The following is an 18757-nucleotide window of genomic DNA, read 5'->3' on the forward strand; positions in this document are numbered from 1 at the left end:
AAATCATGAACGGTTTTGATAGAGTAAAGAGAAACTGTATCCAGTGGCAGAAGGGTCGATAACCAGAGGACACAGATTTAAGGTGATTGGCAAAAGAACCAGAGATTATATGAGTCAACACTTTTTTTTTAATGCAGTGAGTTATGATCTGGAATGCACTGCCCAAAAAGATGGTGGAAGCAGATTCAATAGTAACATTCAAAGGAGAATTGGATAAACACTTGAAGGGAAAAAATTTACGGGGCTGTGGGGAAAAAGGTGAGTGGGACAAATTGGACAGCTCTACCAAAGAGCCGGCACAGGCACGATGGGCCGAACAGCCACCTTCTGTGCTGGATCATTCTAGGATTGTATGATTAGCAAGTATTATTCTGAAGTGAAGCAATAGCTTTAGGTAGAAGCCAGAATAAAGAGCGCGGAGTGCATAAGGGAACACAGCTGTATTGACCTTCTCTGCGCAGGGACTCATAACTCATAGACTGCAAACTGTTGAACTAATGTTTTATATAGTACACACTGAATTTAGAATCTAAAAGCACAACAACATATCAGCATTACTGTAGATTTTTTGAATCATGAAATAAGCTGTATTTTAGGAGACTTTCTTGATTTGGTAATTTTCATGAAATTCTACCATATGAACAGCCAGAAAGGAACATATTTACATAACCATTACAAATCTCCTCTGCTTTGGTGATGAGTGAATAAAGTATGCTACAGCTATGATATATTTAATTTTGTCACATTTTCTAAAACTGGCCAACTCAATATGTAAATGGGCAATGTATCAAAATAATTCGGTCATAACTTATATCTAAGTATATATCTTTGTCATAACAAGTCTCTTCACTTACCATTCAGAATGTCTTTCAAATATTTAAACCAAATGTTACAGTGGTCTTCACTTAAATTGCTTAGATGAATAGCACGGTCTTTGAGCTTATTTTTTCCCTTGTTAATACACACAAAGATGGTGATTCCTAACAGAGTTCCTCCTTTTTGTTGTCCCACAGATCGTCGACGCTTCATCTTTACAGCAAACACTTCTTTCAGCTCCACAAATTCTGCCTTGTGTTGAGAAATCACTTTATCATCACCTGTATCAAAAATATAGCATCACTCTCATGAAGACATTTTGCCATTTACAGATCAGTAAGTCATCGTTTATATTATTTCATCTCATATAGCATTGGTCACATTGGTCTTCCTGCTGGTTTCCCATTCTTATTTTGTCTGTCTCTCTGTCTTCAATTCTTTGTCTTTCACACTTTCACCGCTTCTCCCCATATTTCTGCAAGTCTCTATTCTCTCATGTTTCTTTTCTGTATTTCACACGGGTTGCTTTACTGAATTATTCAGTTTATATCTTTTGCCTTTTTAAAGCCCAGAACATACAGCAAGATGGCAGTCAACATGTACAGTGATTATCATGTTGGACCACAGGCTGCTACCACATTCACACATGAAAACAGATGGGTGGGAAACAGAGGGTTCAGGCTGGGATGGAGCAGGAGGTTGGATAAATAACTGAAATAATATAGTATTATTTAACTTGTATGAATTGTATAATGATTGCGTATTCATTTGATATACTGTACATTTTATATAACTGTTTAATTCTTAAATTGCATTGCATACAGGTTACGCAAGTGGTAGCAGAGTCTGTACACCTATTGTATATTGCTATAGTTAGTCAGTTAATAATACACAAAATCATAAATATTTCAGCACAGCAAATGATCATTCAGCCCACTTTTCCTGTGACAGTGTTAACTTCAGTTTTGAACCATCCAATCCCATTTTGCTGCTCTTTCCCTATGCTTCTATGCAAATTTGTCATAAGTTTGCGTGTTAAGCCTTTCATAAGCATTACATTATAGAAACCATTCTGCAATATTTCATTGATTTTGTTTTCATTTCTGTAAATATTGCTACCTTTAGCTATTTGTTTTCCCAGAAGGAAAGAACTTTCATTTATAAAGCAACTCATGACCCCAGAATGTCTCAAAGCACTTCACGAGCAATGAATTACTTTTGAGGTGCAATTACTGTTGTATATAGGGAAACACCACACCCAGTCGCAAGGTGACACAAACAAATGGGATGAAGAGTAAGTTAATCTGTGTTTTGTTAATACTGGTTGACAATGCATTTAACTTCTTGTAAGGCTAATGTAATCACTTTGCCACTGCAAGATTTCACATCATACAAAGCGCACAAGTAAAAGACCTGGAACTGGATAAACAAGGCTTTCAGTTACTATTCTTTATAGTATTCAGTACTAGTGAAACATACACTGCCCCAGTAGGAGGCCTTGTTCTTGTAAGCAGAACATCCATAATATGGAATACAAACAGAAAATGCTGTAAATACTCAGGTCAGGCAACATCTATGCAGAGAGAATGACAATGCTTTTATCAGAACTAGTGGCCACATAATGTTTACATTTTGAGATAATCTGGCAATCAAAAGTTGCAAGGACTAGAAAAAAATATTTGATTTTAGTAAGATAGTCAGACAGAGAGAAGGAGGGAGGGAGAGAGGGAGGGTGAGTCGGAGGGAGGAAGGAAGATTGAATTAATAGAAATTAACTGGGACATAAATATCTGGAATAATCTGTCAGGTAAGGAAGTGTAGTCACAAATGAAATTGGATGCTAGGTTTGATGAAGTCAAGTACTGGAAGGCCGAGCTTATATGAACCGAATGCCAAAATTATTTTTGCAATTCCAGCATAAACAAAAGTAAGTTGCAGATTAACACTTTTAATTCACACTCATATCTGTGTAAAGCAAAATTGATTAGTTTAGTTCTATTTACTTTCAAAGTAATTTTTTAGCTATCTAAATTGAAGAAAAAATATTTGGCATTTGGATCATATAAGCTTGACTTTCCACCTCATATAACGCAGCCAGGAAACTCCCAGAAATGGTAGATACCCAGTTCAGTGCAATCAGGTCTCTGCCATGTTCCCGAGGGCTCTGATGGTTTCCCCGCCCCCCCCCTACCCCCCAAAGTATTACAGTGGAAGGCCATCAGAATCCCCAAGACTCTGCTGATTTACTGTCACCAATGTCATGGGAAGTCTGCTAGTAACAGTAAAAGAATAAAGAGGAATTAAAAGATAAAAGATAAAATATTAAATTAGTATTTTCTAGAAGAATCTGCTAAAGAGGATAATACAAACTTGCTGTCCAATTTTTGTACCACACCTAATATCCTGGAGGATTTAGAAATCAGTGTAGCAGAAGTACTCAATAAATTAAGGGATTTAAAACTAACAAATCCCATTGGCCAGATGGCATTCCCTAGGAGACAAGGAAGGAAATTAGCAGGGCAATGACAATGGTCATGAAGTACTCCTTTGTCAGCACCTAATTTTAAATAAAGGATGACAAATTAGACTACGACAGTCACAGGTTCATTGATCTAACAGCAACTCGCAAAATAATGGAAACCATTTTCAGGAGTAATCTGGAAGAATACATGGAAAACAATAATTTAATAGCAAGAAGTAGCTATCATGGATTTAGAAGGGAATACTTCTCTGTGACAAACCTCCTTGACTTCATTGAGAATGTAACAGATAAAATAATGAAATTCCCTATTCAGACTTTATTCACAACTTTCTACATGAAAGACAACTAAATGACTTAATACCATGGAAACCAGGGTAGAAATAGTACAGGATAATAAATGGTTTCATAAAATAGAAAGCAGAGTCTTGAGGAGAGGCAGAATATTTTTTGCAGGGAATCCCTTTGGTCCCAGTGCTCAAACTAAATTAGGCATTGACTCTACAGTAAGCAGGGTGCTAATTTTTGAGCTGGTGCTTTCAAGAGTTAGGGAGCATCTTCCAGAGGATTGTCATTCTTTTCCTCTGCTGCAGCTAAGCCCGAGACTTGCAATGGTTCTGGAAAAGAGATGGACAGGGGTCCACACTTAGTGGAAAGGGAAAACAGCAGCAGATAAGTGACAGTTCTGTGTACTACCAAGTTGCATATGGAGTGTGTGAGGGAGTCTCAAGAAAAACATTGTTGTGATTTGGAATGCATTCCCTAAAAGGGTGGTGGAAGCAGATTCAATAGTAATTTTCAAAAGGGAATTGGATAAATACTTGAAGGGAAAACATTTTCAGGGTCATGGGGAAAAAGTGGGGGAGTGGGACTAGTTGGATAGCTCTTCCAAAGCTTGACTTTCCACCTCATGCTTCACAGCCAGGAAACTCCCAGAAATGACAGATATCCGCTCCAGTGCAATCAGGTCTCCGCCATTTCCCCGAGGCCTCCGCTGGTTTTCCCTAAGTATTACAGCGGAAGAGCAATAGAATCCCCAAGACACTTCTAATTTACTGTGACCAATAATAAAAAAAGGGAAGATTGCCAAATACCCTGCGGGACATATCCTCCAGCCTCACCATCTACCATGCTTCATGCCCTCCCTGTGCCAACAATCTCCAGGGCTGCCTCCTCCATTGCTTTGCATAGCTGGTGACCCTGCTGTGGTGCTTGACATCTCCCTTCTGTTGTCCGCCAGCAAAAAAAGTGAAGTGTGTTAGTGTGTGGTCTGTTGAAGGGATGCAACGATGTCTGTGGCAACATAACATAGGGTACAAGGTGAGAAAAGCAGCCTGTGTGGGGAAGGGGGCAATAATTGTGAGGGAGTAGCAGGGAGAGGTTGTGAAAGTAGCTGCTATGAATTGAAGGAAAGAGATGGGGAAGGGAAGGCTGGTTATTGTTGGGGCTACAGTAGAGTTGTTCAAGGCTGTATAGGGAGTAAGAGAGCTGTGAATAAGAGTCTTCTTTTAGCATCCCTGATGAAGTTATTGAATTTCTTCCAGCATTGCTGGTAAGTTCTATGAGTAATGCTTCTGGCATTGCTGCTGGGCAACTCTGCACAAAAGAGGACCTCCTTCCTCCTGGTTACCTTCTCCAGCAGGACCTCCACAGCAACTTTGAAGAATCAAGGGCGGGGGGGGGGGAGGGTGCCAGCAATAATCATTTTCCAGGAATCTAGCTGTACAAAAGGCAGCATTAAGCAACAGTATTTCCCCTTTCAGCAATGCGGACTGCTTTTGAAATGCAGAACGCCGAACGAATTTCCCACCGCCCCAGTAATCAAGCTGCCAATTACAAGCGAGTAGCACTGACAACATGGAGCTGGTTTTACATTTGTAAAACATGAATGGATAGCTGGGATATAAAAGCAGAAGTATGATACGAGCCTCCAAAGATTATGCCAAGGCTTTACAATATATTAGTCAGAGTTCACTTAAAGTGCTGTTGTCATGTTTCAGGACTTTGTGACCATTTTTTCAGAGAGGTTTTGGAAGAGAGTTATATTTAAAGGTTGAACTTTTAAGCAAAGTGTATTCACAGTTTAAAACAAAAGCAGATAGTTAAAATTCTAATGAACTAGGCATTGAAGTGGTTTTCCCCAAAACTAAGCAATTTGTTAGCCTGTCTCGGTAATTGATTAAATGCCCCACATTCATTGTGTTGGTATATATGGCGGACAACTGGTTTAGCCATTCACCGCCAGATCTGGCTGGACCACAAAGCATTATCGGGTCCTGCTCTCGTTTGCCAAAATTGCTCAATATTCCAGAATTATTCTGGAATGTAAAGATAAACCCCGGCTTCTATTCTCCACTGCTGTTTTTTTAAACCCCTCTCCCCAGTCTCCACCTTCACCTCCGACAATAAGTGTGAGGAGCTCATGCATTTCTTTGTCTCTAAGATCAAGACCATCCGTTCGGCCACATCTGCCTCTTCCCTTCCTTCCCCTAGCCCACCAGGCCAAACCTCCTATAAGGATCCCCCTGCCCTAGCCCTGACCTCACATCTTTCTCCAGTTTCTCTCCAATTTCTCCTCATGACCTTTCCGAGCTCATCCTGTCCACGAGATCCTATCCCACCAAACTGCAGACCACCCAACTTCCTTTTCTGGCTCTCATGTTAGCTAACATTGTTAACACTTCTTTCTCCTCAGGTATTGTCCCACTCTCACTCAAATCTATCATCATCAAATAACCAACCCTCGACCACTCTGTCCATGCAAACTACCGCCCCATCTCCAACCTCCCTTTCCTCTCCAATGTCTTTGAACATATTGTCGCCTCCCAAATCCATGCCCATCTTTCCCACAATTCCATGTTGGAATCCCTCCAATCCGGTTTCCGCGCAAGCCACAGTACTGAAATGGACTGTGAAAAAGTCAAAACTATCCCTCCTCGTCCTTCTTGACTTGTCTGCAGCCCTTGACATGGTTCACCACTCTATCCTTCTCCAACGTCTCTCCACCATCATCCAGCTGGGTGGGACTGCATGCCTGCATTCTTATCTAATTGTAGCAAGAGAATCACCTGCAATGGCTTCTCTTCCCGTCCCCGCATCGTTACCTCTGCGTGTCCCCCAAGGATATATCCTTGGCCCCAACCTATTTCTCATCTACATGTTGCCCCTTGGCGACATCATCCGAAAACACAGCGTCCACATGTACGCTGATGACACCCAGCTCTACCTCACTACCACTTCTCTTGACCCCTCCGTGGTCTCCAAATTGTCAGACTGCTTGGCCGACATCCAGTTCTGGATGAGCAGAAATCTTCTCCAATTGAATATCGGGAAGACCAAAGACATTGTTTTCGGTCTCCGCCACAAATTCCGTTCCCTAGCCATTGACTCCATCCCTCTCCCCAACTTCTGTCTGAGGCTAAACCAGACTGTTCGCAACCTTGGTGTCATATTTGACCCCAAAATGAGCTTTCGACCACATTACAACTGTGACTACACTCCAAAAGTACTTAATTGGCTGTAAAGCGCTTTGAGACATCCAATGGTTGTGAAAGGCGCTATATAAAAAAAAATATCCGCAGCATAACTAAGACCGCCTATTTCCACCTCCGTAAAATCGCCCATCTCCGCCCCTGCCTCAGCTCAGCTGCTGCTGAAGCCCTCATCCATGGCTTTGTTACCAATTGATTTCATTATTCCAAAGCATCCCTGGCTGGCCTCCCACATTCTACCTTACGTAAACTAGAGGTGATCCAAAACTCATCTGCCGTGTTCTAACTAGCCCCCAAGTCCCGCTCACCCATCATCATCATAGGCAGTCCCTCGGAATCGAGGAAGACTTGCTTCCACTCCTAAAGTGAGTTCTTTGGTGGCTGAACAGTCCAATACGAGAGCCACAGGTGGGATAGACATTCGTCGGGGGAAGGGTGGGTGGGACTGATTTGCCGCATGCTCCTTCCGCTGCCTGCGCCTGACCTCTTCACGCTCGCAGAGTTGAGATTCGAAGAGCTCAACGCCCTCCCGGATGCACTTTCTCCACCTAGGGCAGTCTTCGGCCAGGGACTCCCAGGTGTCAGTGGTGATGTCGCACTTTACCAGGGAAGCTCTGAGGGCATCCTTGTAACGTTTCCGCTGCCCACCTTTGGCTCGTATGCCATAAAGGATCTCCGCATAGAGCAATCGCTTAAGGAGTCTCATGTCTGGCATGCAAACTATGTGCCCTGTCCAGCGAAGCTGATCGAGTGTGGTCAGTGCTTCAATACTGGGGATGTTAGCCTGGGCGAGGACACTGATGTTGGTGTGCCTGTCCTCCCAGGGGATTTGCAGGATCTTGCAGAGACATCGTTAGTAATATATCTCCAGCGACTTGAGGTGTCTTCTGTACATCGTCCATGCCTCTGATCTATACAGGAGGGCAGGTATTACTGCAGCCCTGTAGACCATGAGCTTGGTGGCAGATTTGAGGGCCTTGTCTTTGAACACTCTTTACCTCAGGCTGCCGAAGGTTGCACTAGCACACTGGAGGCGATGTTGCATTAATGTCTGCCTTTGTAGATAAGAGGCGCCCGAGGTATGGGGAGTGGGCCACGTTGTCGAGGGCCAAGCCGTGAATCTGATGATTGGGTGGCAATGCTGTTCAGCGAGGACCTTTGTCTTACGGATGTTAAACGTAAGGCCCATGCTTTCATTTGCCTCGGTGAATACATTGACTATATCCTGGAGTTCAGCCTCAGAATGTGCGCAGACGCAGGCGTCGTCCTCGTACTGTAGCTCAACGACAGAGGTTGGGGTGATCTTGGACCTGGTCTGGAGGCGGCGTAGGTTAAACAGCTTCCCACTGGTTCTGTAGTTTAGTTCCACTCCAGTGGGGAGCTTCTGCATCCACCACTCTTCCAGGCAGCGAGTTCCAGATCTCCACAATTCTCTGCGTAAAGAATCCCCCCCTCAAATCCGCTCTAAACTCCAACCATCTTAAAACTATGCCCCCTCGTAATAGACCACTCCACCAATGGAAATAGGCCCTTACTATCCACTATGTCCAGGCCCCTCAATATTTTGTACACCTTAATGAGGTCTCCTCTCAACCTCCTCTGTTCCCATGAGAACAAACCCAGCCTATCCAATCTGTCTGCATAACTAAGATTCTCCATTCCTGGTAGCATCCTAGTAAATCTCCTCTGCACCCTCTCTAGTGCAATCACGTCCTTCCTATAATACGGCGACCAGAACGGCACGCAGTACTCCAGCTGTGGCCTAACCAAAGTATTATACAATTTAAGCATAACCTCCCTGCTCTTATGTTCAATGCCTCGGCCAATAAAGGCAAGCATTCCGTATGCCTTCTTAACCACCTTATCCACCTGGCCTGCTACTTTCAGGGATCTGTGGACAAGCACTCCAAGCTCCCTTTATTCATCTACACTATTAAGTGGCCTACCGCTTAATGTGTATACCCTTTCCTTATTAGCCCTCCGATAGTGCATCACCTCACAATTCTCGGAATTAAATTCCATTTGGCACTGCTCTGCCCACCTGACCAGTAGATTGGTATCCTCCTGCAGCCCATGACTTTCCTCTTCATTATCAACCACACAGCCAATTTTAGTATCATCTGTAAACTTTTTAAATCATACTCCCTAAATTCAAATCTAAATCATTGATATATACCACAAAAAGCAAGGGACCCAGTACTGAGCCCTGCGGAACCCCACTGGAAACATCTTTCCAGTCACAAAAACATCCATCAATCATCACCCTTTGCTTCTTATCTCCAAGCCAATTTTGGATCCAATTTGCCACTTTGTCCTGGATCCCATGGGCTTTAAACTTATGACCAGTCTACCATGTGGGACCTTATCAAAAGCCTTACTAAAGTCCATATATAATACACTGTACGCACTCTACCCTCATCGACCCTCTTGGTTACCTCCTCAAAAAATTCAATCAAGTTAGTCAAACACGATCTTCCCTTAACAAATCTGTGTTGACTGTCCCTAATTAATCCTTGCCTTTCCAAATGTAGATTTATCCTACCTTTCAGGATTTTTTCCAATAATTTTCCCATCACTGAGGTTAGGTTGACAGACCTATCCCTTTCTCCTTTCTTAAACAAGGGTACTACATTAGCTGTCTTCCAATCCTCTGGCACCATGCCCAGATCCAAAGAGGACTGGAAAATGATGGTCAAGGCCTCAGCTATTTCCTCTTTTACTTCACTCAACAGCCTGGGACGCATTTCATCCGGGCCTGGGGACTTACCTACTTTTAAAGCTGTTAAACCCCTTAATACTTCCTCTCTCATTATATTTATTTCATCCAGAATATCACATTCCTCATCGACTGCAGTATTTGCATTGCCCCTTTCCTTTGTGAAAACAGATGTAAAGTATTCATTAAGAACCCTATCAACATCTTCCCCTCCACACAAAGATTACCCTCATGGTCTCTAATAGGCCCTACCTTTTCTTTAGTTACCCTCTTACTCTTAATATATTTATAGAACATCTTAGGGCTTTCCTTAACTTTACTGGCCAAGAATTTCTCGTGCTCTCTCTTAGCATTCCTAATATCCTTTTTAATTTTGCCTCTTAACTTTCTATATTCCTCTAAAGATTCTATAGTATTTAGCCGTTGGTATAGGACATAAGCGTCCTTTTTTTTCTTAAGCCTCCCCTGTAAGTCCCTAGACATCTAGGGGGCTCTAGAATTATTTTTCCCAACCTTTTTCTTTAAGGGCACATGTTTGGCCTGAGCCTTCCGGATCTCCTCCTTGAATGTCTCCCACTGTTCCGACACTGATTTCTCCACAAGTAGCTGTTTCCAGTCCACTGTGGCCAAATCGCTCTTTAACTGAGCAAAATTAGCTTTTCTCCAATTCGGAACTTTTATTCCAGGCCTATCCTTGTCCTTATCCATAACCAACTTGAATCTGACTGAATTATGGTCACTGGCACCCAAGTGCTCTCCCACTAATACCCCTTCAACCTGCCCAGCTTCATTCCCCAAAACTAAGTCCAAGACCGCCCCCTCTCGTATTGGGCTTGTTACATACTGACTAAAAAAGTTCTCTTCAATGCATTTCAAGAATTCCGCACCCTCTATACTCTTCACACTAAATTTGTCCCAATCAATATTTGGATAGTTAAAATCCCCTACTATATTACTACCCTATGGTTTTTGGACTTCACAGCAATTTGCCTACATATTTGCTCCTCTATCTCCCTCCCACTGTTTGGGGGTCTATAATACACACCAAGCAGTGTGATCGCCCCTTTTTTATTTTTCAATTCGACCAATATCATTCCTCCTCACTGCTGTAATAGTTTATTTAATCAGTACCGCGACCCTTCCCCCTTTTTACCCCCCTCTCTTTCTTGTCTAAAAATCCTGTAGCCAGGAATATTAATCTGCCAAACCTGCCCCTCTTTCAGCCATGTTTCTGTAATGGCTATAATGTCATACTCGCAAGTGTCTACCTGTGCTCTTAGCTCATCCGCCTTATTCGCTATACTCCTTGTATTAAAGTATATACCATTCCGCACAGGAAGACCTCCTTGCTTACTACTTACTAAGCTCGGTTTCCTCAGTCTTACAGATTTGCTTTCTAGATTCTTGTAATCCAATTTCTGATTACTTCCTTCCCTTTTGAATTTGTTCTCAGGTTTCCATCCCCCTGCCAAGCTAGTTTAAACTCTCCCCAACAGCACTAGCAAAACTCCCGGCGAGGATATTGGTCCCAGCACTGTTGAGGTGTAACCCCTCCGGTTTGTACAGGTCCCATCTCCCCCATAAGCGGTCTCAATGCCTCAAGAATTTAAAGCCCTCCCTCCTACACCAATTCTCCAGCCTTCTATTCTTATATTCATTAGCATGTGGCACCGGTAGTAACCCGGAGATTACTACCTTTGAAGTCCTACCCTTTAATTTTCTTCCTAGCTCCTGGAATTCTTCCTGTAGGACCTCATCCCTCATTTTACCTATGTCGTTGGTCCCGATATGGACCACGACCTCTAGCTGGTTACCCTCCCCCCACCCCTCCCCCCTGCCAGGATGCCCTACGTCCGCTCTGTGACATCCTAGACCCTGGCACCAGGGAGGCACAAAACCATTCGGGAGTCACATCTACGGCCGCAAAAACGCCCGTCTGTTCCCCTAACTATAGAATCCCCTATCACTAGGGCTCTTTTGTTCTTTGTCCCTTCCCCCGGTGCAGCTGAGCCACCCGTGGTGCCTTGGAATTGGCTCTTGCTGCATTCACCAGAGCCACAATCGTCCTTACCGATACTCTGAAGTGAATATCGGTTTGAAAGCAAGATGGACTCACGAGGGGACTCCTGCGCTACCTGCCTAGTACTTACTACGTCTGGTAGTCACCCACTTCCCCTCTACCTGCACGCCTTTAAGCTGCAGGGTGACATCCTCCTGAAACATGCTATCCACGTTGTTCTCAGCCTACCTGATGCACCATATTGACTCCACCCGCTGCTCCAGCTCCGAAATGCGGACCTCGAGCAGTTGAAGCTGGAGACACCTCCTGCACACATGATTGTCTAGGCTGCGCGAAGCGTCCAGGACTTCCCACATACCGCAGGATGTGCACTCCACGGGACTGAGCTGCACTGCCATCCCTCTAGTTAACCTTATCTAGTTTAAAATCGACTTAAAAAGAAATAGAGAAAAGAGAGCTACTTACCAACTCACCTCACCGACGACTGTGGCCTCCCGAACTCACCGACCTCTGTGGCCTCCAAACTCCCGATCTCCAAATCCCGACCTCCAAACTCACAGGGCCTACCAACTCGCCGACCTCCCGATTCACTCGCCGACCTCCCATCTCACTGACTCACCGACCTCCCTTTGCATCTGTCTTCACTAGAGAAGATGCTGCCAATGTAGCAGTAAAGAAGGAGGTAGTAGCGATATTGGATAGGATAAAAATAGATAGAGGAGGAACTTAAAAGATTGGCAGTCCTCAAAGTAGAAAAGTCATCCAGTCCAGATGGGATTCATCCTAGGTTACTGAGGAAAGTAAGGGTTGAAATTGCAGAGGTTTTGGCCATAATCTTCCAATCCTCCTTAGATATGGAGGTAGTGCTAGAAGACTGGAGGATTGCAAATTTTATACTCCTTTTTTAAAAAGGGGGAGGGACAAACCTGGCAATTACTTTGATAGAGTTCCTTGATAAAATAACAGAGAGGGTTGATGAGGGTAGTGCAGTTGATGTGTATATGGACTTTCAATTTCTGAACGATTTTGATAAGAGTAAATAAAGAGAAACTGTTTCCAGTGGCAGAAGGGTTGGTAATGAGAAGACATAGATTTACGATGATTGGCAAAAGAACCAGAGGTGACATGAGGAAACATTTTTACACAGCTAGTTATGATCTGGAATGCACTGCTTGAAAGGGTGGTGGAAGCAGATTCAATAGTAACTTTCAAAAGGGAATTAGGTAAATACTTGAAGGGAAAACATTTGCAGGGCTAGGAGAAAGAGCAGAAGAGTTGGACTAATTGAATAGCTCTACCAAAGAGATGGCACAGGTAAGATAGGTCTACTGTGCTGTATCATTATATGATTCTATGGTTACACCGACAAGCTGTACGGATTGAATTAAGTGAGTCCAATCATACGGTTACTCTGTACATTCACTTCCTGTGAAATAAATTAATTTAAGATTTTGGATCTGGCCTCATTTCACCAAGTATTTTCTCAGTCCAACTTCAAAAGACACATGTGATGGCACATGCAAACGTCACAAATATTCATTTCATAACTCATCAGGGGAGGGGGTGATATTGTTACACCATGTTTGCATTATTACACAGTTAGATCATGGGCAGTAAAGGAACATCCTTAAACATAAAATGGTTAGATCATTTACAGAAGTGATAACACTACTGTATCTGAAAGAATATTTAAGGCAAGATCCAAATTTTTAACAACTGTATTCAATTCTGGTCATTATGCTCAAAGAATATACATGCTCGAGAGAATGTAGAGAACAATAATGATTCCAAATATAAAAGTGACAGGCTATGAGGAAAAATTAGAGAAACTTAGGTTCTACAGTCTGGTAAAAAATGAAGGCAAGATCTATTCAAGATATATAAAATATTAAATGGTATAGACAAGATAAATCCAGACCATTTTAAATTAAGCTAGGCAAGTAATGCAGCAAATGTGGCAAAACTCCTTGACTTCTTTAAGGATGTTACAGATAATGTAGAAATTGAAAGACTTGGATTTATATAGCACCTTTCACCGGACGTCTCAAAGTGCTTTGCAGCCAATGGAGTACTTTTGGATTGTAGTCGCTGAGGTAATGCAGGAATTGGTTATGATGTTGTTCATTTGGACTTTAAGAAAGCATTTGACGGGCTGTTCGCAAATTGGCTGGCACATTTGCCTAAAAATAACACTTCAGAAGTAATTCATTGGCTGTGAAGCACTTTGAATTGCCCTGATAACATGAAAAGTGCTACAAGTTCTTTCTTCTTGTTTTCTTCAAACCAGTAAAGTAAGACCAGAGAACAAATTTAAATGAATGGAAAGTAAATTTAAAATGTATATTATGATAAATTTCTTTACACAAAGGGTAATAATGTTCGGAATAATCTGCCAGACAGGACAATTGAAACAAAAAACATTTGGGACACTCAAAATGCAGCTTAAAGCTCTAATGGGAAAGTTAGGATATTTTATGGGATATAACACAGCCCTTCTTGTATTATTTGGTAAGGATTCGAGTCCCATCTGTTCTTGAATAACATTTATGTATCTCTCTTAAATATGTTTTTTATTTAAGATTTCTTAGTAGCCCTCTACCTTTGTCGTTCCTTTAAAATGTGTCAGTTTAATTACAAGGAATAACTATAATCTCCTTCAACTGACTATTGGAAATAAAAACGATCCTCTACCTAGAGTAAGCAATTACAAACATGACCAGTCCGCATTAACAATAGCATTGTTAATACTTAGTCATTAAACAGAGGTGCAACAAAGATATAATGGACTACTGCTGGTTGAGACATTACTGTAAGCTGAGGCCTTGTCTGAATCAATCTTGGCACATCTGTCTGATGCAGACCGTAAACAGGATTAAAGTCGGATTTATCCGCTTGATGCTAATTGTGTTCGCAGCTCTTGCACATGTCCACATTCTGTTTAAAATGGCTCATAAATATATTGTTTGATACACAAAACTCTTTTTATGCAAGTGACAAAATGTGTACACTTTAGCATATCCCAAAAAAATTTTCGGCATTTAGACCTATTTATTTCCCTAATCCATTAAAAATACAAAATTCTGTTTCAATTTACCATGTACTGCTTTAAAAAAATACAGGTTATAAAATGAAATGAATGTGAATAAACTTTAATTTTTAACACAAGCTTGATTTGTACCCCTTTTCATATAAATGCTTATGACTGCCAGAACATACCAGGACATTAGAAGATCATCTTTATTATATCAAACTCAGGATAAAGGAACTTATATCCAAGAACTTTATATTTTATGAGGAGATTTCCTTTGGCCTTGCTCACAGCTATCAGCCAGGACTCAGGGCAGGGCTCCAAATCAGAGAGAGCCAGAACTGTCAGCTACAAGGGCGTCACTTTGTTGGGCATTGAGGATGCTGAATCCTGAAACATTGCACATTTGTCACAGGGAGAGAAGGAACTTCCATTTTATGACTATAAAACTGAACCTTAGCCATCCACATGGGTATCCTGCATACTGTTGGTCAGCTCTTTTGTTCTCAATATCATTCTCTGTTTATTTCAGGCTTGGGAGTCAGCTGTGTGAAGTTTAAGCAACTGTCTTGTTTCGTGCTTCACAAAAATTCATCAAGGTCAAGCCAACACTGCCAGTTTTAAATCTCAAAAGACAGACCATCAACTTCATAAAATAGCCACTTTCTCAGGAAACCAAAAAGCACAAATGTATCACCTCGGTTACATAAACAAACATATACAAACCATGTTATAGCACTTCATTGTAAACAAATGACTACATGCATATGAAACAGCGGAAGCAACATGCCATAGACAGAGCTAAGCAATCCCACAACCAACTAATCAGATCAAAGCCCTGCAGTCCTGCACATCCAGTCATGAATGGTAGTGGACAATTAAATAACTAACGGGAGGAGACAGCTCCATCAATACCTCTACTGTCAATGATGGCAAAGTCCAGCATGCAAGTGCAAAAGACAAGGCGTTTGCAAGCAGCTTCAGCCAGAAATGCCGAGTGGATAATCCTTCTCAGCCTCCTCCCGAGGTCCCCACCATCAAGAACCAGTCTTCAGCCAATTCGATTCACTCCATGTGATATCAAGAAATGGCTGAGTGCACTGGATACAGCAAAGGCTACATCCCAGATGTTGTGCTGAAGACTTGTGCTCTAGAACTAGAAAGCTGTTCCAGTACAGCTACAACACTTGGAAAACTGCCCAGGTATATCCTGTCCACAAAAAACAAGACATATCCAATCTAGCCAATTACAGCTCCATCAGTCCACTCCCAATCATCAGCAAAGTGATGGAAGGTGTCTTCGACAGTGCCATCAAGCGGCACTTACAAACCAATAATATGCTCACCAATGCCCAGTTTGGGTTCCATCTGTACACTTAGCTCCAGCGTTCATTACAGCCTTGGTCCAATCGTGGCTAAAAGAGCTGAATTTCAGACGTGAGGAGTGATTGCCCTTGACATCAAGGCAGCATTTGACCGAGTGTGTCATCAAGGAGCCCGAGTAAAATTTATGTCAATGGGAATCAGGAGGAAAACTCTCCACTGGCTGGAGTCATACCTAGCACAAAGGAAGATGGCTGTGGTTGTTGGAGGCCAATCATCTCAGCCCCAGGACCATCTCAGCCCCAGGATATAGCTGCAAGAGTTCTTCAGTGTCCTAGGCTCAACCATCTTCAGCCGCTTCACAATGTCCTTCCCAACATCATAAAGTCAGAAGTGGAGATGTTCGCTGATGATTGCACAGTTTCTAGTTCCATTTGTAACTCCTCAGATAATGAAGCAGTCCATGTCCTCATGCAGCAAGACCTGGACGACATTCAGGCTTGGGCTTATAGGTGGTAGGTAACATTTGTGCCACCTAAGTGCCAGGCAATGACTATCTCCAACAAGAGAGAGAGTCTAACCACTGCCCCTTGATATTCAGCAGGGGGCACCAAAAACTTAACGGGACCAGCTACATAAATACTGTGGCAACAAGAGCAGGTCAGAGGCTGGGTATTCTGCAGCAAGTGTTTCACTTCCTGATTCCCCAACGCCTTTTCACCATCTACAAGGCACAAGTTAGGAGTGTAATGGAATACTCTCCACTTGCCTGGATGAGTGCAGCTCCAACAACACTCAAGAAGCTCAAAAATTTTCAGTACAAGGCAGCCCATTTGATTGGCACCCCATCTACCACTTTAAATATTCACTCCCTCCAATACCGGTGCACTGTGGCTGTAGTGTATACCATCTACAAGATGCACTGCAGCAACTTGCCAAGGATTCTTCGACAGCACCTCCCAAACCCATGACCTCTACCACCTAGGAGAACAAGAGCAGCAGGTGCATGGGATTACCACCACATCCAAGTTCTCCTCCAAGTCACACGCCATCCTGATTTGGAAATATATCACCTTTCCTTCATCATCGCTGGGTCAAAAGCCTATGAGAGTACCTTCACCTCATGGACTGCAGTGATCCAAGGCGGCGGCTCACCACTACCTTCTCAAGGGCAATTCGGGGTGGGCAATAAATACTGGCTCTGCCTGCAATGCCCACATCTCATGAACAAATGGGAAAAAAAAGTAATTTGTTGTAGCACAATATCCTGTGACAAATCCATAATTTTCACCCGAGAGTGTAACTTTCCCAGTCAGTTTCTTTGCTCACCAGCACTTCTGTATTAATCAACAGTAAGTTTTAAAAAGTTCATGTTCTACTTCTTTCAACCTGCCCAAGAAGGAAGGTAGCTTTTAGTTGATTACTTTAACAATTGCTTCTACTGTTGGCATGGCAGTTTAATCCAAACTCCAATATTAAACACTGCCATCGAGTTGAAACTCTTTTAGAGTCTACCTGCAAAACATAAAACATGTATCCGTGCCACCCGACCTGGATGACACACACGAGACATTTACAAGGCCTTTTTTTTTTTTTTGGGCACTAAAATCAAATTTTTCCTTTTTCCAGTGCCCCCTATAAAAGGAGAGGGGGACACTAAAAGCACCGGCAATTAAAACAAATTAAACTTTAAAACGTAAAATCAAATTAAAATTTGGTTGCCGGGCGTGATGATGCACTCCAGTCCCTCCGGTGCCCACCTCTCGCGGAAGGCCGCGAGCGTACCGGTGGACACCGCGTGCTCCATCTCCAAGGACACCCTGGACCGGATGTAAGAGCGGAAGAGAGGCAGGCAGTCAGGTTGAACGACCCCCTCGACCGCCCGCTGCCTGGACCGGCTGATGGCACCCTTGGCCGTGCCCAGGAGTTGATGCTCGCTAACTATATGGCCAGCTGTTATACTAATTACCTGGAAATTTTCATCAATGTTAGGCAAGACTCAGATGGAAGTTCCCCAGGACTGCCTACATTTCTCAGCAATTTGTGCCACACCAAATTAATTGCATCTCTGCCCAAATATTCATCTCTCTATCTCCCTCCCCTCAGGGGAGTTTGTATTTCTTTCTCGGTAAAAAAATAAATCTCGTCTTCCTGCCAAAACTTACCTCAATAAATTTCTAAATTTCATGCTTTATAGGTTTTGAAAAGTTTTAGCAAACTATATTCACTCTTAATTTGATTTTTTTGGACTCAGACTGATTTTCCGGCAAAGGATAACAATATAGCATGCTGGAAACTATAAACATAGATGCTTGCTGGGAGTTATAAGAGTTAAGTATCCAACTGCCAGAGATTGAGGTGCGAAGAATATGGACGCTATCTTGGCAGCATCATGATGCGTTCGTCCTGCGCCAGTCCACTCTTCCCTCAGTCTTTGAGGCATGAAACCAGAGGGTGGCTACTGGACAACATGGGCTATCTGCTGACCATCTAGCTCATGACTCCACTCCGCAGCCCAACCACACGTGCGCAGCATGCATACAATGAGAGTCATGTTGTTACATAGAGCAGACCATTGGCGTGTTTCAACAACCCTTCCTGTGCGTGGGAGCCCTGCAGTACTCCCCAGAACACATCTCAAGATTCATTGTGGTCTGCTGCATGCTCCACAATCTCGCCATCGTGAGGGCACAGTCCTCGCCACCAGCTGCGGAGGGGGAGGAGGAAGAGGAGGAGGAGGAGGAAGCGGCAAGGAGGAGGCAACCCAGGCAGCCTCTTTCTGCCAGGTGTGTCCATGATCAATACATCGGACCGTGGTACCAGTGATCGGAACCCTAATTCCCCATTCAACAATAGTTCCACTAAAAAATATTCCAATCCACAT

The 18757-nt window shown here is 43.0% G+C and overlaps 1 protein-coding gene across 3 annotated transcripts in view; it reads right to left on the reverse strand.

The window, feature by feature from the left end:
• Positions 1 to 18757, reverse strand: part of cerkl (CERK like autophagy regulator) — a 272030-nt gene that overhangs the window by 195475 nt on the left and 57798 nt on the right. For 2 of the 3 annotated variants that reach the window (XM_070875803.1, XM_070875801.1), the window contains exon 2: positions 855 to 1097. The exons of the other annotated variant lie outside the window; for it this stretch is intronic. In XM_070875803.1, the coding sequence (XP_070731904.1) occupies positions 855 to 1097 (243 nt within the window). The remainder of the gene's footprint in view (positions 1 to 854; positions 1098 to 18757) is intronic. 3 annotated transcript variants of the gene reach the window in all.

This window comes from Pristiophorus japonicus, chromosome 3 (assembly GCF_044704955.1).
Source record: "Pristiophorus japonicus isolate sPriJap1 chromosome 3, sPriJap1.hap1, whole genome shotgun sequence".
Classification (NCBI taxonomy): domain Eukaryota; kingdom Metazoa; phylum Chordata; class Chondrichthyes; family Pristiophoridae; genus Pristiophorus; species Pristiophorus japonicus.